The sequence below is a fragment of the Epargyreus clarus genome, unplaced genomic scaffold (genome assembly GCF_041222505.1).
Source record: "Epargyreus clarus isolate Ecla_fem2 unplaced genomic scaffold, WU_Ecla_fem_2.2 ptg000023l, whole genome shotgun sequence".
NCBI classification, from domain to species: domain Eukaryota; kingdom Metazoa; phylum Arthropoda; class Insecta; order Lepidoptera; family Hesperiidae; genus Epargyreus; species Epargyreus clarus.
The window spans coordinates 13,334,948-13,357,353 of record NW_027332230.1 but is presented as its reverse complement, the minus strand read 5'-3'; the positions used below and the strand labels follow the sequence as shown (position 1 = coordinate 13,357,353).

General features: G+C 37.5%; 1 protein-coding gene across 1 annotated transcript; it reads left to right on the top strand.

The window, feature by feature from the left end:
- The first annotated feature begins 7,186 nt into the window (after positions 1 to 7,186).
- On the top strand, positions 7,187 to 20,883 carry LOC140751988 (membrane-associated progesterone receptor component 1). Its single transcript, XM_073086152.1, has 3 exons — positions 7,187 to 7,511; positions 19,243 to 19,392; positions 20,708 to 20,883. The coding sequence occupies exons 1-3, from the start codon at positions 7,235 to 7,237 to the stop codon at positions 20,794 to 20,796; spliced, it is 516 nt and encodes a 171-aa protein (XP_072942253.1). The 5' UTR covers positions 7,187 to 7,234; the 3' UTR covers positions 20,797 to 20,883.
- The last annotated feature ends 1,523 nt before the right edge of the window (positions 20,884 to 22,406 follow it).

Below are 22,406 nucleotides of genomic sequence, written 5' to 3'. Positions count from 1 at the left end.
GCCTGTGAACATGTGCACGAAATTTTAAAATAGTGTCATCTCAAGTCAATCGGAGATTCTCCTATGAAATCCTATGGACTAAGATTAAACTCTTAAATCTTAATCTTTCACACATACAGTATATAACACAGTAGCTCTACTACTTTAAGGCTTTTCCACGATAATCATAATATATAATCAGTATTCCAAATGAAGCGATATTTGATTTAAATTATAAAATTTACTATTGTTTCAGCAATTCATTTATCGTGTAACTTCTAAGCGCATTGATTAATTAAATTGAAACACTTCTTATCACGTGAAAAACTATGGAATATAATTATTCAAAGTTAATGAAATTGATTCCTTGTTTAGAATTATATTTTTTTATATTTTAATTATTATTTCACTGTATAATCAATTAGGATTACAATATTTTTCAGATAGTAATAATTAAAATGTACAAAATTAATTACATCGAGGTAGAAAAAATATATAACTTTAGTATTCGTGCTAACTACGCTATGTGAAATCTTAAAAACGAATTAAAAACTAAAGCTGATATTTAATAGCATCATCTTATTTTCTAAATGTTTGTTTATATTTACAGACATCAAGCGTGTCAGACACGTGTCGTTGCAAAATATTATTTTCGTATACCATGTATCGCGTATGAGGAGATATAAACGCATTGGTACACATTATATTGAGTAGTATTATTTTGTCTATCGAGACAGGTATGTTACATGCTCGATATCTATAGACTTAAACGAATTTTAACTTGTTAAATGGAGACAGTGCCATATTTACCCGGCGAGCTAGAGGGAGTGCATTAAAACATTAAGGATTGAAACTTAGTCTAACTCGGCAAGTCGTGTTCAAACAGTGGACAAGTATTGGTAGCTATTGTGGTACCGGATTAAATGTAAACTGTGCTTCCTAAACATTTCAATAAACGGCTTTTACAGCTGTTCCAGTAGACTTCATTGTAATTACTGCTACTGTGTTAACACTTGTCGATACAAACTTAAACAAACGAAAAGAAAGAGGTCATTATTGAAACAGATTTTTTTTATTGTGGAATTTGGTTTTAGATGGCTGTAGAAAAGTTTGAATACCTTAAGTTTAAATAAAAATTAAGAACTTTGATTCGCAGATTCATAGTTCTTATTTAATTTTAAGGATGACACTTATATTATAAGTCCAATCTGATCATGTGGTATCTTTACGGTGTGCGATATTAAACAAAAGGTTTTGTAAATAAAAGCTTGTAAATTAAATATATCTTGTTCTGTCTTCTTTAATTCTCCTCTAAAACTCCTACTTTTAAATTTTACGTCACTCTACCTAATTACTTCACTTAGTTCATTTAAATATATGTTTATGTAGCTCATCTACCCTTTTTTTTTAACGAGGGGGAAACCTTCAAAGTACTCGGAGCCATGGGAGCTACACAGGGTTATGTGGGATTATTACCGCACTTAAACCCTCCTCGGCGCTGCATAGAGGACCTCGGGATCTACAACGGAACGCAACCGGAGTCCACTTGGCGCGTTGCCCTGTCGGGCTCCGCCCAGGTGAACCTGAAACTCACCACACCATGTGGTGTTCACGACGGTATGCGACCACACATACCACCGTCCATCCCGGGGTTGCTGGCCGGGCGGTTCGAGCTCCTGCTCTTGCCGTCCGCAACAGGAAGCCCCCTTTTAGTCGCTTCTTACGACAGGCAGGGGATACCGTAGCCCTATTCTGGTCCCGACCTACACGGACAAGCGATATCTACCTTGCTTACTAACCATGTTTCCCTTTAAATTAAAACGAATTCAAACCATAACACCATAGCCGTACGTGTGCCCAAAATTAATTAAGCCATGCAAATGTATCACCGGAATCATTAGGATAATTATGCCATCAAGATGCGTAATTAGTCATCAACTAGAGTATTTGTCACTTTGTGTACAATAACGTCGACTCAGACATCATTTAATTGTGTAATTGTGTTATACATAAATTATAATCCTATTACTCTGTAAATTAGCTACTGAGTCTCCGTACTCAAACTCGAGTTTCTAACGTCAAATTATAGTGTTGTTTAAAAAATATGTATGGGGAACTGATAAAAAGAATTATCTTTAAAGGTGTTAGAACTTTAGAACTTTCTGTTTTACTCCAGCGGCACCACCGTCATACCTATTTATGCCTAATAGCAGCAGTGTTTGGCGCTGCTGTGTTCTGGTTTGAAGGATGTGGTAAGGGAAATATACTTTTCCGAGGCATTCCAGCTTAGTCCTCAGTGTTTAGAGTGATAGTGGCGCACCTGATAATCATAAAAGTTAAATAATAGGCATTACACGTCCATTGTTCTGTACATGTCCACAATTTCGCGTCAAACCGCCCATATATTATGACGTCACGGGCGAGTATAGTTACGTCTCTGAGAAATTGCGTCGGCATACGACGGACCAATGCGTGCGACACATTCCCTATGGATAAGTGGACGCGTTTCTATGACTTACTATACAAAGAATTATAGAAGCCGTTTAATACGACCAGGGCAACATGTACGTTAAGATGCTTTGGATGCCAGCTTTTAGTCGCTATCACCTATAAAATATTTACTTTCTACACCAGAAAAGACGTCAGTGCCTCGTAGAATTTAAGGATAACTACTTAAAATAAATCTATTATTTGTTTTAGCATTTCGATAATGTTTAAAAAGGAAGAACCCTTGACGCCCATAACTTTAAGTAGACGTTGACTTAAAAAACTTCATTCTGTGTCTTAAAAAAAAACCTACATACATACACATATGTCTACATAATAAAGCGAAGAATCTTAATATTCATACGAACTATAGCGAATAAAGCTATGATATAAATACCAAAATTACGTTAAATTTTAAAACCACTATGAATATAATAATGTTACAAAAAAAACGCCTTGTCCGTATACGTGATCATAACCCGAAATGATTTGTCCAACGTCTATTAAATCCGGTCAATTTATCACTCAATACGTTTTATTACGTATTTCCCAAAGAATCGTCATACAAAACATTAAAGCTTACATGGTTTATAGGCAATTCAATTGATACAATAGGCCTAGTAAAATGGGCTCGTTTGATAACAAAACAAATTGGATTCGCATTGTTTTTGACGTCATATTATTGTGAATAAATAAAACAGAATGGTTAATTAAACACGAAACAAATACTTTATCTGTTAGCTGTTACCATTTTAATTGTCATCCACATTGTAGCATTTTTTGTTGTTACTCGTCCTATGTTCGACTGGATTGAAAAGGATCCGATGTTGGACAATCACGATCAACAGATACGTCTGTCGGATAGGTACGCTAACAGAAACAGTAAATTTTGTTATCTTTTTCATACTTGTTATCCATTGAAATGTTACGTACGAATAATACAAAATATGTCGTATTACTAAGGAGCTTTCAATTGAGATATTTTACATCCAAGATTGATCAGACTGTGGAGTTTATGTTTATCGAATAGGTATATGTATGTATCTTTGACACTTTCTACAGCCGAAACTTGACGGATTTAAACATATTTTCAGGTGTCATTAAACTCTTCAAGTAGGCTATTATTAAGCGCCGGTATTTTGTTTTAAATTTATTTTAATTATTTTTTATAAACTTTTGTTAGTCATGATAATGAGGACCAAGTTTGAATGTTAAGTGTCTGCTTCACCTCTGCTGTTGTTAGGCAGAAATAGGTACTGCGGTGGTGTCACCAAGTCCAGCCACGAAAGAACCACTACTAATATTTGTATATTAATAATTATCCACTTATTATAAACTGTACTATTAAGTATAACGATTAAATTCACTTGATAAAAAATCTCTTACTCAGGAATAGCGTCAGGTTTAGTCTGTGTTTTCCTAACATTTTCCCGAGTAATTAAAATATCAAAAGAGAATACGTCTATATATTTAGTAGTTCTGCACAAAATGTGGTTCCTGGACTAAAGAATATTCTTCTATCGATATGATAGTTCTGGTATAAAAATATATTATAAATACATCATGCTGTTATCTACAGAATATTCCCTGTTGTGAAACAATTGGTATTCATGATATTTAAATTTAATTCAGCGTTCAGGAACAGACGGCAAAGGAATATATTAAGATGCTATTGAACTCCATTTTGAGGCCGATGAAGACCAAATTTAACGGTACCCTATGTGTTTGAACCATCAGACAAGATATAATGATGTTATTCTTGTTTTCAAGGGAAATGAGATAGCATCACTATGCAAAAAACATACTTTTCATTCTTTATGACTTATCTCAGTTATTTTACTTTTTGTGTCAGTTTAGTGTTTCGTGTTTAAGTAAGTGTTTCGCATTTTTAATGCATATGTGCGTATTGTATAGGTAAGTATATCTTAAATGCGTGTTTTACATTCACGTATTCCAAAAATATGTATAACTGACTAGATTCCAAAAATGTTTTTTTTTTGCAAAACTAGCATCATTTATTTTAGGCAAAAACTCCAAAAATATAATGCAAACGAGGAACAATTTACCCTTATAAGAACAGCATAGCAAAAATAATAACCGGCAAATTTGCCTAAACGGAAGAAATGATAAAAGTGCCTATTAAAAAACAATTTACAGGCCGGCTATTTTCTCCCATAAATAAAACGGTCCTCGTGTAAAATTTCAGAGGAAAACCCTTCAATTGGCTCGGTGCCCTGTAATCGAGGGCTTTTACGACGAATTTCAAGATGGACCTTCAGATAAACAAAAGCTTCGAGTGCTACTCAAATATTAAGTTTAAACGTTAAGTTTTAAATGGTTTATTAGTTACCTAATCTATTATATTGAATATTATCATTATTAAGAAATTAGTACCACTTCTGGGTAATAATCTTTCTGAGAATGTTGTTTAAACCAAATTCCACCATGCTGAGCATGATTTCATTAAATAACTTTTTATAACGAACTCTCAGACATGTAGATTTGCTCATGATATTCTCTTTCTCCATTAAAGCACCTAAAATTCATTTTTAATGTTTATAACATCGTATAATGAGGCGTGCGTGCCTGGATTTTAGCCCTAGTACCCTAACGTCATTAGCTGAAATTACATACCGACTAGGCTATGAAATTTATTTACTTTTTAGACGATTTCTAAACTCACAGCCCCATACTATAATTCCCTGTGTCGTGGGTGCCACGGACACACACAAAGACAACTCCACAAACACCCAGACCCGGAGCCGATATCTAAATTCATCATTCAGAACTATCTGACCGGAGAACAAACCCGGAGCCCTCTGTGCATCAGACTGGTATCGTGAGCGATCCGCCAAGCGAGTCGTCAAATCTATTACCTACAATTTGCAATTATAACTCAGTAAAAATCGTAGTAACGCATCTGTGGCCAATCTCAGGTAGTAAGTACGTACCTATAATTCATATCATCTTCAATCAACACCATACTGACCATTTCGATGAGCTATGTGATTTATGGAGACAATGTCTAAAAATCAATGTCACTAGTAATAAAAATAAACACTGTTTACCATATTTGTTATAATTATCTTATCACTGTATTGTGATAAGGCTCATTGCAGGGACTATCTTATCTTAATAAGGTGTTTACTTGATGAGTAAATATATAAACTACCCGTGGCGACCTTAATAGTGTTTCCTTCACCGAACCAGTCTAAAATGCATAAAGATCTGGATTCGACCCCGGTCCAGGCAGCCATATGAATGACCAATTTCTTCTCTGGTTATGAATATAACCTTCATCTTTATATTTGGGTGCAAATCCCATACATTACATAGGCAATAAGTGTGGAAACTTAAGCGTGGAAAGTGTCAACTCGAAACGAGGCTTCGTTTTGAGTTTTTTTCACTAATTAATGACGTAATTTTCAATAGATGCCTGATTTTTATACGCAAAAATTCGATACTTTTATATTGTTTTAACTGATTTACTTGTACTTGTAGGTACTAGGTTATTTTATTTCAATATACTTACTTAGTATCCACTACAGTTCCAAAAACTTACACAAAAAAATATTTTTCATCAAATTAACGTTTCACAAAATTTTATCACTTTAATGATGATAGCGGAATGACTTTCAAATATATTAAATTCGTATTTTATCATAAATGTGCTTCACCTACACACTTTAGGCGCTGGCCGGGTTAGCACAAATTGCCATTTTGACCTTACTCGTGCATTGCTCAATACCGCGTACCTCGTTTACCGTCGACTCTACTCTAAACTTGAGCCGAGTTGTATACAAAACAGACGGACGCAATATTCAAACTGTGTCGGTGCCGGATAGGGCTTGCAAAATAAAATAAAAGAGGAATGAAAAATTAAGTTTTTTTTTATATAACCGATTAAACAGTTCTTAACCTTCTGTGGCTGAGACCTTCTGTGTCTGTCAGACACCGCTAACCGCCGTATGTCTATTTATGTCTTTTGATATCATTTAATGTATGTATGTATTTTGATTATTTATGTATTTTGATATCATTTTCTGGCTTTAGTTATATATATTAAAAATAGGCGTATTTTATTTTGACATCTGTTAAACTACGCCTCAATCAAGTATTACCAAAAAAGTCGCCTCAGTCGCAGAAGGTTAATATGACGAAGCGAGATGTTATCAGTCAAAAATAAATAAAAAGGTACATTTTTTGTTCTTAAATCGAAAGTTATATCTAGAGTTAAATGAATGACGTCCAACAATGTCTTTAATATAGCAATATAAGACGTTTATAATAGCTAAATACGAAACTGAAGAAATCTTATGCACATTAAACATTGTTGACACTTGCCGCTAACTCCAAGCGTGTGAACAAGGCGTCGTAAGTGCTTATTCCCTTTGTTTTGCTAAAAGAAATTAACATTATTTCAATAGCCTAAAAGCACCTCCAAACCAAGGTAAATGCTCTATCTGCACAGTTAGTTCAAGTTAGCGTGCGCGCGCGCTGTTAGCTTTTTTAAATACTTCGTCCGATAGGAATACCACCAAGTTTCCCTACTCTGACAAAAATATGACAACGAACTCATGATTAAAATTATTATCATTTTTATTATCATAAACTGACAGCGTATGTCACGACAGAAGTGTCTGTATTATAATAATTCAGTGCCAGCCCTACCACCGTCAATAATAATACATGTTGACCTTACGTTATGCGATCTTGATAACATCGTTCAGTCTGTTCAAGTCAATCGCATCTATAGCACGTATTTAAAATGGCCGACACAGAGCCCACGTTTTGGGACGATCTAACGAGCCCGGTGAACATAGTTCTTATGTCAATTATTGTGTACCTCGTGTATAAAATAATCAAGTCGCATTTCGAGACTGTGGAAGTGCCGCCGCCTACGCCGGAGATCCCGAAACTTCGGAAGGACATGACGGTGGCTGAGTTGCGACAGTATGACGGAACGAACGCCGAGGGAAGGGTTTTGTTAGCTGTTAACGGGATCATCTTCGACGTGACGAGAGGCAAACGGTTCTACGGACCCGGTGTGTAACCTAGTTCTACTTGATAATGATATCAAATTGATAAATATGAATATTGAAGTTTTGCGTCTGTCGGTTCCGTAGCGATTCTGTATAACATTGCGGTTTAGATAATGTTACCTGTAACTCGAGTGTTTTATCTTTGCACCTGAAGGTATGAAAGATAAGAAAATACACCTTTACGTAATTATCACTATAAATTGTATTCTATAGGAAATTCATGGTCTAGCAATACTATTTTGATACGTTTAAAAGGTTTAGATATTTTGGACACAAAAAATAACCTTCCTGAGCCTTCTTGTTATTTCTAACTCTATATTTCTAAGGATATTTACGATCAACTCGATTCGGTAGTTTTTAATTTCAAACTATATAAATTATCAGAAAGACATACATTATTAAACTAAATTTTTTATATATTTTAATACCGTAAATGTTATTTTGAAGCAGGCACGCAGGCGGGCAGGAATGCACATTTTATTTATTTTAAATTTTGTATCAAGTACACGATAGCGTACTTATCAAGTACGCTATCGTGTGTAACCTCACCAAAAATGTGTACGTACTATGTACTACTAAATAATGTATGGACATTGTACAAGGCCTTACATTATGTTTAATCGCAATTAACATAATCGTACAAAAAACACTTTATTTAAACAAACAGGTTTCAAGCGCACAAAAAATCAATGCTAAATACGTACATTTTAGCAATGAAATCATAGAAAATATCTGTAGATACGTTTTTACCGAGTTATAATTCAATTCATGTCATATTGTTCGTACAATCAGAAACAATCGTCCCCCGCGGGACGAGCGCTAATCAAAATGGGCATTCATAAAGTAATCAGTCAAATTGAAATTGTTATATATTACAGTGGAGCTGTATTGAATAATAATGATCTATACCTGCGTAATACAAATGAGATAACTACTGTACGTGCATACATACATATATGGAAACAAACCGTTAAATGGAAACAAACCGTTAAATTCAAATACAGAGGTATACCACTGCTATTTCCACTTCTCCTTTGAAGCAGTTAGACGACCCGCATAGCGGAGCAGTCACCGGTCTGACGCGTAGAGGGTCCCGGATTCGATCCCCGGCCAGACAGAAATCTAAATGATAAATTAAGGTTTCTGTTTCTGGGTCTGGGTATTTGTGTATTTATCTCTGTCTGCGTCCATGGCATCCACGATACAGGGAATCCAAGTGTATGGGGCTGTGAGTGTAGAAAGCGTTATTTTTTCTTTTAAGTGTATGGTTGTTGATGCTGGCTGACTTATCAGTGAGCCAAATAATGAGACATACGTACTTACAAAACTCTCAGAAAACAGTGGTTCTCTCCGCAGTCACGTAAAAAAACATACACTACATACCCGCGACCCGCGTGGCGGAGCGGTCACCATACCGGTCTGACGCGCAGAGGGTCCCGGGTTCGATCTCCGGCCACACAGAAATCTAAATGATGAATTTAGGTTTCTGTTTCTGGGTCTGGGTGTTTGTGTATTTTTCTCTGTGTGTGTCCATGGCACCCACGATACAGGGAATCCTAGTGTGGGGCTGTGAGTGTAGAAAGCGTGTAGCGTGTGTGTGTGTATGCTATTTGACACTGCATATATTATGCAGTTTTCAGTACCAATGTCGTATATGTTTCTCGCAAAAGAAGTCGTTTTATTTGAATTCGAAATTCAAAGGTGGTAGAACCCTTTGTGGTTCGACTCCGGCGGCACCACCGCCACACCTATTTCTACCTAATAACAGCAGTATTAGGCGCTGCTGTGTTCCGGTTTGAAGGGTGTGGTAAGGGAGACAGACTTTTCCGAGGCGTTCCAGCTTAGTCCTCAGGGGTAGTAGCGCATCTGTGGCTGACCTCAGGTAGGAATATCTAATCCTATCTGGGGGTGATTATAGATGTCCATGGGCGGCAGTAGCCACTTACCATCAGGTGGACTGCATGCTCGTCTGCTACTCCTATAATATATAAAAAAAATAGTATAGAGAAGAATCTAGAAGGAGACAGAACTCTTAATTATTCAAGCGCGGTAACCCTCGTCCGAAAGCATTTATACTGTAAAAGTGTAGTACCTAAGTATGTTAAAACATTCATTAATAGTTATCTTTGTTGACCTTTGGACAAATCGTCAGTAAATAAAATTATCTTTTAACAAAGTATTTGTTTCAACATATTTAAAATTAATGTCATCATTACTTTTATAATTGGTACAACACTTTGTAGCTCAAGTTATGTTATCATTGCCTGTTTCTACCTTATAAATAACAGTGTTAAGTGCTACCGTGTTCTAGTTTGAAGGGTATATTAAGGAAGATATATAACGAGTTCAAACATACTCTTTAATATAATAAAGCATCAGGGGCCGAACCCAGTTCACTAAGATCCTATTTACCATTGATGTCTATAATTGGCAATGACCATTTACCATGACGTGGTCTGCATCTCGTCTGCTATTTCAATTAAAAAAAACTTTTCATTAGTGGCTACACCATGTTGATATTTCGTGATTGTTAAATAGTATCATCATTATTATGTTTTGTCTAAAAAGCGACTAAATTAGAACGTCACATGTCATCGCGGTGTATCAAAAACAGTAACGCGATACCAGGATGGTATAAACCGCAGGGACACTATTTACGTCGCATGCCTACTCGCGTACTAGTTCAAGGCTATCGGAATCAATTACCGGCACACGTATCGTACGATACGCTCGCACGATGGCACTAAAGGTGCACTGTCATGGTCGTCGCTTAGGTCATTTCGATTTATGACGTTTTTGATTTCACTTTATAAGTAAACAACTAATTGTTTAACGGACAGTTTTATGTAAGTCATATCGCCTTAATAAATGGTATTGCACTTAATTCCTCATGAATTAAATAAGAGTAGCGCCGGTCACATTAATAACTGCAATACTTTTCATCATACTTTTTTTTTTTTTTTTTTTTTTTTGGTTACGAGGGGGAAACCTTCAAAAGGTACCCTATGCCGTGGGAGCGGCACGGGGTTATGTGGGATTCTTACCGCACTAAAACCCCCCCGGTGGCCGTCCTCGGCGCTGCGTAGAGAACTCCGGGATCTCCAAAGGAACGCAACCGGAGTCCTCTTAGCGCGTTGCCCCATCGGGCTCTGCTCAGGTGAGCTTGACGCTCGCCACACCGTCTGGTGGGCACGACGGTATGCGGCCACACATACCGCCGTCCTTCCCGGGGTCACTAGCCGGGCAGTTCGAGCTCCCACTCTTGCCGCCCGCAACCCCGGAAGCCCCTTTTAGTCGCCTCTTACGACAGGCAGGGGATACCGTAGCCCTATTCTGGTCCCGGAACTACAGGGACACCGCGCCGGTGGACGTTATCTACGCCCGCGGCGACTCCTCCTCCGAGCGGGTTCAGCGCGCTCCCTAGCTCGCTCGGCGTCTTCCTTCGCGGACATGACTATGTCGCAGAAGGTGATCATGCCTTCCCAGGCTTCGCTGCGCTGAACCATCGCTCCAACAATGGCGGCTGGAGACAGGTCCGGTCCCACTTTTGACACGAGGATCCGCCGCTGAGACTCCCACGCTGGGCAGTACTGCAGCGTGTGCTGTGCGGAATCCTCGTGGTGCCCGCAATGATGGCACTGGGCAGTCTCCTCCCTCTGTATCCTGTTCAGATACTCACCGAAACAGCCATGTCCGGTGAGTATCTGGGTCAACCTGAAGGTGACACGACCTTTGGCAATGAGCCAAGCCCGAAAGTTCGGTACGATAGCATCGACCACCCGTTGGCGTATGTTACGCGGTTCCAATAGCCGATCTCGCCAGCACCTCAGAGCGCGCCACCTGGCTCTCCTCCGAAGCACTTCGACCGTTTCTTCCGTGAAGGGTTCAGTCCTCTGACGGAGGAAGCGGATCTTATTAAAGACCCGAGCATCCATATCCGCCAGAATGTCTAGGGGCGGAAACCGCCCCAGGACTGTCGCCGCCTCGTACGATATGGTACGATATCCCCGGGCGACTCTGATCGCGATCGTACGTTGCGCGGAGTTAAGTTTCCGCGCAAGACGCCGGCAGCCAGACAACCTGTCCGACCATACCGGCGCCCCGTAGAGGGCGATCGAGCGTATCACACCCGCGTAGAGGCGGCGGACTTCTTCCCTTGGTCCCCCGAGATTTGGCAGCAGTCTGTGCATAGCACCCGCTACCTTATGAATCCGGGGGACGAGACGGTCAAAGTGCTCGTTGAAGCGCCAGCGGCCGTCCAGTGTTAGGCCAAGGTACTTCATGTACCTGCCTATCCGGACGTCCGTATCACCGACACGCACTGAGGTCTCAGCTGGTACGATACTCGGCCTGCGGCCGTGGAACCACATCGCCTCGGTTTTATGGGACGCTATCTGGAGGCCCAACCTGTGGATGTTCTCTACGACGCGTGCCACCCCGAGCTCTGCTAGCCGAGCCGTCCTGCTGAAACACTCCCCTTCGGTGAGGACGAGGGTGTCGTCGGCATAGCAGACGATGCTCACTCCATCCGGGAGCACCGTTCTCAGCACCGCGTCGTAAGCGATATTCCACAGCAATGGCCCCAGTACCGAACCCTGCGGTACCCCGCGCACGACGCTCCTCCCGCGAACGCTCCCATAGCGGCCTGGGAAGCTGACGCGTCTGTCCGACAGATACGCCTTCAGGACATTCCGCAAATAGGAAGGCACCTGATGGACAGACAGCCCGTCCATAATCGCACTCCAGGGTAGAGAGTTAAAAGCGTTGACTATATCAAGGCTAACCGCCAAGACTACTCTACCCTGGGAGATGGCCTGCTCTGAGAGCGTGCGGACTCGGAGGATCGCGTCGACAGTCGAGCGCTGCTGCCGGAAGCCGAACTGGTTTTCGGACAGGTCCGGGCCGTGGCATACAAGATGCTGGCTAATCCGGGCGGAGATGATCCGCTCGAATAGCTTGCCCGCCTCGTCCAACAGGCAAATGGGTCTGTACGCTGATGGAGAGTCTCGAGGCTTGTCCCGTTTGTGCAATAGTACTAACCTCGCCCGCCTCCACTCTGACGGAAAACTTCCGTACTGGAAGCAGGCGGTGAACAGTCTTCGCAGCCTCCCCTCCAGCACTGTCAGCGCTAAGACCCAAGCCTGCCATGGGATTCCGTCCGGCCCCGGCGCACTTTCATCATACTGCTCAATGAGTATTGATTGAGGTTACGAATGACTAACAGGTGTTTACGACAAATTTTAACAACTGATAATTAACGATAATAACAAGGGCCGGCAGCACAACATACCCCCTGAAACACGGTAACCACATAGTGAGAATTAGGGCCTACCGGTTACATATTCAATTCCCAAACTTGTTCAATATTACTTAAATGGATAATAATTCCCCTTTCTCGACAAAGACACGATACAAGCTTCTTTTGAATGCTTTTCTTTTGCTTGCGTTTCCTGTCGCACTTCTTTGTCACGCCCGCATGCGTGTCCCACGCGCACACGTTAATTAACTCGCTGAAGTATTCTTGAGATGCGTGTGCTTGTGCGTATATAACGATAGAATACAAGTGACACTCGTGCCTAATGAACACGCGTGCAGGATTGATGAGCGTCCTTATTATAAATTTTACCGTTGGTAGCCAATAAGATATGTATTTTATTTCGATTAACAATGGTGACCAATGATCATATTCCATCAAGTCACGCTACCAATCTTTAATAAAAAGTCATACTTAAATCGACCATTTTAGAATGCAACTAATTTCAAGAAAACGGCAATTCATCAAAGACAACTATAAACAAGTATTCATAATGTCCTTCATGCAATATATGATGTAATATAGCCTTATTCGCGGTATGAGTTATTTTAAACGGACATTGAAAGTAAGCGGCCAAAATGTTGTCGTGTAAAAGTTTAAGCCATTTACTACTTTTCTAGTTTTGCAGATATAAACATAATAGCATAATTGCAGATATAACACAAGGGACATGCAGTTTTTATATAAAAATATGTGCACTGCTATCTTTATACTTTTTCTCGTTTAAGGTTACAGTACAGATCTATTTCTATAATTGTGTTCTAAGTTTTTCGATACTAGTAGAACTTTTATTGCTTTTAGAGATAATTAACGCGGCAGTAACCCCTTCATATGTATAAAGTAAACTGCAAACTTGTTTGCATTTCTGACACAAAAATAAAAACCAAACAATGAAACAAAACAACGTATCGTAACGTGCAATGATAATAATATATCATTAGCAGGTACTCATACATTTTAGAGGTAAATTAGTCACCTTGTGCATATTTATTCCACTAACAAAAACAAGAGTTAACAATACAAATCTTCTCAACAAGGTTTACGATTTACAAAATACACATACTGTGCACATAGAAAAATAATTTTTTTGCATCTGAATGGTAGAACTCTTTGTGGTCACGCCTGTTTCTGCCTAATAGCAGTAGTGTGGCATTGTTTTTAAAAGGTGTGAGTAAAATAGACATACAATATCTCGAATAGCGACATATATGCAAATATTTTAAAATACAAATAACCAATTTAATGTAATCTCTATTCCATATTATATAATTTATATATCTATTAGCGGCGAAAATAACATCAGTACCCTTAACATAAGTTTTCAAAATATCCCACAATTTTACGTTACGTTTACTCCCAATATTCTGTTCCGTTTGATTCCGTAGACTGAGTAAATGTAACAATAAGTAAGTGCTCAAGTCTTTCTGTTTGCCTCACATGTTCGTAAAAAAAGAGAGACAAAACATAAAGCGCCATTTTGTCATTTTGAACATTCAATGTTACGTTACTGACACTATAATTCTGATACAATCCGCTAGGGGCGCTGATTGGAAATTGTATGGGCAAATACGTAAACAGTAATATTTGTCAAAACATAAAAACTCATGGTAAGGGTACAGGTGGAAATACTAGTAAAGCTTGTTTGTCACCTTATCCTTCTCATTCTAAGAGGAACCTGTACCCAGTACCGGTACCCAGCAGTAGAATAGTAATACGTCGACGATGATGAAATTCTCATCAATAAATTTACAGTAGGTGCTCTCACTATTTGTCATGTCAATTAATATAATCATTAAGAAACTCATATCATGCTTACAGCAAAAACGTAATTTAATGCCTATCAGCATTAACAAACTAAATAAATTTGTACTATTTGAAAAAAAGCGATATCATGCTTTTGCAGAAAAAATCTAGTACACTCGGTTCTAACTACGCTTGATAAGTCTCAAATAGGAATCGTAGCATGATTTTGCATATATTAAATCTTTCTTCAATTTTTCTTAAGTTTTTTCAATACAAATAATTGTCATGTACGTACTGAGTATATTTTAGCGACGCAGAAAAGTGTACTACGCATTATGATGAAATACGAAATATCTTTTAAATTTGGAAATGACGTTTGATATTACTAAAATGGTAAAGTAGCTCTTTCGTGCGACTAACATTGTTTTTAAACAAAATCTAGTTCATGAACATAACCCAAATGATTCACACGTAATGTAATCATGAATAATTAATTAAGGCATGTTACGCCTGGTTGATTACATGGAGATAATAAGTAGGTAGTTAAGTTGGTGCTTAAAATTATTCATTTTTATTCAATTTTATAAGTATCTTCTTAAATTTACTAATTCCTTTTTTTGGTTTACGAGGGGGAAACCTTCAAAAGGTACCCTGTGCCGTGACAGCAACACAGGGTTATGTGGGATTCTTACCGCACTAAACTCAACCGGAGTCCTCTGAACGCGTTGCTTTTCGGGCTCCTCCTAGGTGAGCTTCAGGACTCACCAAACCGTCTGGTGTTTACGACGGTATGCGACCACACATACCGCCGTCCTTCCCGGAGTTGCTTGCTGGACGGCTCGACCTCCCAATCTTGCCGCCCGCAACCCCGGAAGCCCCCTTTTAGTCGCCTCTTTCGACAAGCAGGGGATACCGTAGCTCTATTCTAGTCCCGGGACTACAGGGACAATTCCTTGATACCTACTCATAGGTGTAGAAAAAAAGTAACGAAAAAATATATAGACCCGCAATAGGCTTCGCTTTACTTATTTCTTTATCTATGTGTCATTGATACAAGTGTATAAACACCCAGACGCACAAAATAAATTTTAAATTACCTTAAGATATATGACTAAAAGTTGATACTGGAACCCTTCGTATATCAGACAAGTAGAGTGGTGGTGGTTTACCACAGAGGTCATAAGTTTATAAATATTACTACCCTTCCAAAAATAGATAGTGTCGTTTACTAAACCCAATCATATGATCCAAATCTACTTAAAAATATAGAAAAATAATAAGGGGATTTATAAAATATCAAATTACCACCTAAAGACCTAAAGACCCACATAAAAACAATAAAATGAAAAATGAGAAAGACCAACAAAGTTTTGGATAACTTCACCGGACAGAAATAAAGATTTTAATGAATTACGCGAAAACACCGACTTCACGGAGATAAAAGGAGAAATGCAGAAAGAAGTGCATTTTGTGCCGCTTCTTAACGAACTTGCAACGGATATGGTGGGCGAAGGGGAAATGACTACAATTACGCAAGCGCGAAGTGAAAATGTAGATCTGTAAATCCTGAGAGTTGCGGAGAAATTCTACTTTTGCAGATTAATTTATATACAATATAAGATTCATAGAATAATAGGCCATTGACGCGGATTCCTAACTTAACCTAACCTAAATCGCTAATGGCGGGTGTCACAGATATCTTAAGTAATTTGAAGTCTTATAGAAAGTGTAACATTAATTCATAGTTACTTTGTAAAGTAAAGTTAAGTAAAAGAAAATAATTGGCTTTTCTTTAAAAGAATAAATCGCTCTTGAAGTGCATGCAAATTTTTTTCTAAGAAGAAACATTTACTCAGCAGTGACACTGTTAAAGGAGTATTATGTATTTACATTAGTTCGGTCATCAAACAATATGTTTGAAACATAATGTCTGCCAGTAAGCGACTGCATTAAATTGTGTTGTATTTTTTTATCAGTCCGAAGTGTTTGCCAATGGTGGCAATATCTTTCAATCAATGATATTTTATTGCTACCAATTGATATTAATCATCGATGATTACTGTCAATACAAGTCAATGGCATTCGTGCAACATTTTAAGTTTAAACAGACTTACTTTTTATGCACTTACTATGTTTTAGGGTAAAACAAGTTTAACTATATCAAGTATAACATAAGCGCATCCCTTGCTAAATCGCACATTATATGAATTCCTCGTATATTGAGTATTTTCAGCGATGCACGGAAAACTAAACCATAACAGTACTATCCACGTGTGAGTCAGTGACGTTCTCTACACTCGTAGCCAAACAGTGTGTGTAACACGTGTGTGCATGTGTGATGAACACACACCAAGATAAATATACGACACCTAGAAACCAAATAGAAATTAAATTCATTATTGCTAGCCCGGATACTTAACCTGGAACCATAGAGTCGTCAAACCTTAACGGCGGCGACTTCTTCGCTAGGTGCAGGGCATCTATATAGAAATGCGTACAAAAAATTAAAAAATATATTCTTCCTTTATATTTTTATTACCCGACTGCCAAGGAAGGGTTATGTTTTTACCAATAGGTACCCAGTCTCCGTGATTTGATTTATGGAGTAGCCGATACCCGTAACCTATGATAGAGTCAGCCATCTTTACATAACTTTTTACATAATTTATAAAAACCATTTAAAACAAGCATATTGTTTTAAATGGTTTAAAAAAAATATCACTCATGGTCATCAATCTGTGTAAGTTTTACCAAATATCCAAATTTGAAAATGTGAAATATAAAATTGTCAAATGTCGATGTTTGAACATTTTAAAAAGTTTTACATTTAGTTATACTCTGCAACTAATTAATTTTAACAACACTATACTTCCTCAAACTACTAATTTCTTATACAACTTCATAGATGATACTATACTATAATTAAGTTTCCAGTTGGGAATGTAGTCAAAATAATTAACGTTGTGCAAAGCAGTGCAGTTGAGCGTCAGTCTAAACAGCAAACGAACACCTGTGTAAATATTGCTCGAGACAGCGACATCTCATTCCATAACCGCACCGAATTGTTCTTTACGTCGCTGTTTCTGTGTTTATCTTATATTTATCTAAGGTATATGACTGTGTGTTACGTTTTATTATTATGTAACGGTTCGTCACGATTAGGTTTATGGATTTTTTGTTTTGCTATTTCCACGATCCTTGCCAACGTACTGTCCGACCAACTTCGAGCAACTAGGTTGAAAATATCGGTAATAAAAAATGTAAACAACATAATTGTATCAATTCGAAGACTTATCTGACTAGAGTCACAATTATGTGTTTTTAGTACATACCGAAATATGTATGAATCAATTTTAACGTACATTTCAAACCTATCACATTTAAAAAAAATATATCTAATAATATAATAATGAATTTCAAGTAATAACCTTTACCAACACCAAAACTTCATCAAATTGCTAATTTCTTATAATAACTTAAAAGAAGTTATCTACCTCTACCGAAAAATATACCCGTAATTAAGTTTCCAGTTGGGAATGTAGTCAAAATAATTAACGTTGTGCAAAGCAGTGCAGTTGAGCGTCAGTCTAAACAGCAGACGAACACCTGTGTAAATATTGCTCGAGACAGCGACATCTCATTCCATAACCGCACCGAATTGTTCTTTACGTCGCTGTTTCTGTGTTTATCTTAAAGTATATAACTGTATTTTATGTTTTATTATGTAACGGGTACTGATCATAGAAATGTTTGGATTTCAGTAACAGATACAAATGAGTCGAAAAGCGGCAATAAATAATTCAACACACCCTATAAATTCCACGATAATATCAGACTAAAATCATATTGGTGGAAAAAATATAGTTACGATTGATTAATTACTAAAGACCGTTACTAAATTTTGCAGCATTATCAACTGTTAACATCAATTCACTTAAAATTGCCTATGTACAGAATAAGGTTCTATTGATTTATGTTTTTCTTTCCTATGACCGTATACATGTTTTAGGGTATAACGTTTCGAAGGTAGTCTTTGTTTAAATTATTCACGAACTGTTTTCTATTAATTTTGTGTTTTGAATATCTATAAATTTATAGAGACACAACGTAGAAATAAAAATAAGAAACAGGTAGTAGTACAAAACATGTAACTAACAAAAAACAATATTTATAATATCTTTTAAACTGACATTGCAGACGCCATTAATATAATGTTTTAGTCAACCTTGTATATTATACGGTACAACGTCCAATGTGTTTTCAATGACTGCAGTCTAGGTATGGTAGTTTTCGCAGCTATTTACTAACTTATTCATCTATACAACGATGCGTAGACGATACATCGTTGATAGATCTTTTGAACACATTAAACGTATAGTGCTAGTCAGTCGCTCAAACAACAAATTGAACATACAAACGACATCGTCATAAGAAACTGGTATAGTCCGCGTCAAACTGCTAGTCCGCTCTGAAGTTATTGCGAGCAGGTGTAATCATACAATTCACTATGACGATGCGATTCATTTCTATATTCAGAGCGGACTAGCAGTTTTACGCGGACTATAGCAGCCCAAGGTAGCCTAAGCAAATATGTCTCACCAAAAAGCCAAGGGACGATCAGTCTAATTATAAATCATCGCAACAAACGAACTAATAAAACAATTAAATTCTTTTCAGGCGGTCCATATTCAGCTTTCGCAGGCAAAGACGCTACCAGGGGCCTGGCTACCGGCGAAGTGGCGGCAGGGGATAAAGATTGGGACGACGTTAGTGACCTGACACCCGACGAAGTCGCATCGGCCAAAGAGTGGGAGGATCAGTTCAAAGGTATTCTAATAACACATAATGTTTAAAATATGAAGGCAAAAATGATAGCATTTCACAATACGCCCTCAAAAACTGTTAGCCCGGATGGACACAACGTATTTTTTACTACATACGAGTTCATAAAGCGTGACATACAGAAACGTGTCATGACAGACAAAAAGTATATGATATGTTCCTTTTAAGAAAATTCTTCTATAAATATATTATTATTATTAGTATTGACGATTTTATATCGACCGTACATAACTGGACAGATACAGATCGGGCCTGTATTATATAAGTATTGGATAAAAAATCTGATTTTGACACGTAATGTAATTTCTGTAGAAATAAATTATTTAAGTAATATAACTTAAACTAATTATTTAATAAACATTGATAAGTCGACCACTATGTATCCCAACTAAACAGTTGCTATACATAATCATATCATGATGCAGTAAATAAAGTTACTACTGATTTGGCTCTTGGCATAAGATCTTGGAATCTAGGGTTTAAAGTGTATTCAACTCTGTAGGAAATGGGTGAGGTTGACCCATCTGTCATGTAGGATAAAGAGATATTTACTACCCATATTAACGGAGGCACATCTAGCTTAAATGCTCAACTATACAGAAACTTTCCGTTACGAACGCTTCCGCTTCAAGTTTGAATCGGTCTATAATCTAAAGGACAAATGAATAAAATTAATGTTTTCATTGTGAAGGAGATATTTAGACATGGAAAAGTTTAAAAAATGTAGGCCCAGTATTCACCAGAGAATAGTGGAACAGATATATCCTATATATCCTTATTTATATGTTTTGTATTCCGAGTTTCAGTGGTTATTTTGGTAACATCTCCCTTCTCCGCTTGACCTTACGTCGATATATTTTGTAAACACGATATTATATAAATAACGAGCGTTTCTACGAGCAATTGGCACCGTCCTCGAAGAATAGATAGAATAGATAGAAGAATAGAATAGAATATTGAGGTGGTAGAACCCTTTGTAGTTCGACTCCGGCGGCACCACCGTCACACCTATTTCTGCTTCATAACAGTAGTGTTAGGCGCTGCTGTGTTCCGTTTTGAAGGGTGTGATAAGGGAGACAGACTTTTCCGAGGCGTTCCAGCTTAGTTCTCAGGGGTAGCGGCAGATCTGTGGCCGACCTCCGGTTGGAATATCTAATCCTATCTGGGGTTGATTACAGATGTCCATGGGCGGCAGTAGCCACTTACCATCATGTAGACTGCATGCTCGTCTGCTACTCCTATATTATAAAAAAAGGAATAAAATTATACAATGTAATCGAGATTTTTCTTTATTTTTCAGAGAAGTACGACATCGTGGGACGCTTATTGAGGCCCGGCGAAACCCCCAAGAATTACGACGAAGACAGCGAGGATAAGAAGTTGCAGTAGGCTATTACTTTAGTGTTATTACTGTATTGTGATATTTCATAGAAATCGGGTATTTGTAAACTTATTAAATGTTTTATACAGGTGAAACAGCTTGAAGTTATCCTTTCTTTGTACTACATTTATTTCTTCTCTTTTTTTACATTCATTCTGCCTTATAGCGGCAGTGTAACGCTGTTGTTTCCTGGTTTGAAGGTTTGAAGGTTTTTGTAAAACTTAATTCTTAAATGTCATATTTTATATGCTATTTTATTTGGTACATATTCAGTAATATTTAGATTTGGTATCTAGTGTTCTAGGGCTATTGGGGACACTCATCATCAAGCTCCACACAAAATAATCTTAGTGTAAATTAAATCTATGTCTGAAAAACTTAAAAGATGCCTTATTAAGTGTGTATAATTTGTTAAAACCATATAATATTAACTAGACAATAAATTATAATTACATACATATTTTTTAATATTCATCAAATTTTAAATGGTTAAATTGATTTCAACTTAAATTACGTAACTGAATATTGTATATATTACATACTAGTTTTTACCCGCGGCTTCACCCGCGTTTAAAAGAAAATAATATATTATACTAACAAATATAGAACTGAAAATTCCTATTCCTATACCTTCAAATTTGCTAAAGATCATCACTTGATCAAATGCAAAGTTTACGATTCAATCCTTACTAATATCGATTAAAATAATCGATGTTTTGGGTCCAAAAGAGCGATTCTCCGATTAATCGATCTTAGATCGCCATCCCTAGTTCCCGCGGGATTTCCGGGATAAAAACTATCCTATGTCTTTTCTAGGATCTCAGACTATCTTTGTACAAAATTTCATTAAAATCTGTTCAGTGGTTTGGGCGTGAAGAAGAGACAACCAGACAGACAGACAGAGTTACTTTCGGATTTATAATATTAGTAAGGATTTGCACAGATTTTATAACACGCAAAACGTAATGTACTAACGACACGCTAATCTTGCTCTTCTCACACACTTGCAATATTGCAAGTTATACATTAAACTTTTGCTTTTGATTATAAATTATATTAGTTTAAGGAGTTTTATCTTCACGATTCGGTACAAAATATAAAAATAAGTAACGTTAAGTGGGTGATATCACATATTCAAATGATAAGTGCTCATTTTTCCTATCTGTACCCAACTCCAAGTTGTAATAATATATAATAGATCACAGATGCGTTGATGCCCCTAAAACTTAGAATGTATCATATCCATGTACGAGTACTTTCATTACTACGCCTTCAACACAAAAAGAAACATCCTTACGAGGTTATAAGGCAGAAAGAGGTGTCAGAGGTGCCGCCGCAATTCAAACAAAAAATGTTCTACATTTAAAATGTCATTGCTCCCAAATTAAAAACGTTTATTCCCACAAGCAATTGGCTGAGTTAATAACGTAACAGTTTCAAGCCGCTAAATAATACTGAGCAATGGTAACACGCGAACCGTTTACCGGGCATATTTCATTGCAGAAAGTTTAATCCCTTTTGAAAATACTACGGACTCGGCTAACAACCGTGCTTATGTCAGAAACGCAATAATTGTGTTCCAACATTGTTTCAAACAGACTTTAACGTTTTAATACAG

Coding starts and splice junctions, on each gene's coding strand:
- LOC140751988 (XM_073086152.1), top strand. CDS start 7,235: ATGGCCGACACAGAGCCCACGTTTTGGGACGATCTAACGAGCCCGGTG. Junction 7,512..19,242: donor CAAACGGTTCTACGGACCCG/GTGTGTAACCTA, acceptor AATTCTTTTCAG/GCGGTCCATATTCAGCTTTC. Junction 19,393..20,707: donor GTGGGAGGATCAGTTCAAAG/GTATTCTAATAA, acceptor TTTATTTTTCAG/AGAAGTACGACATCGTGGGA.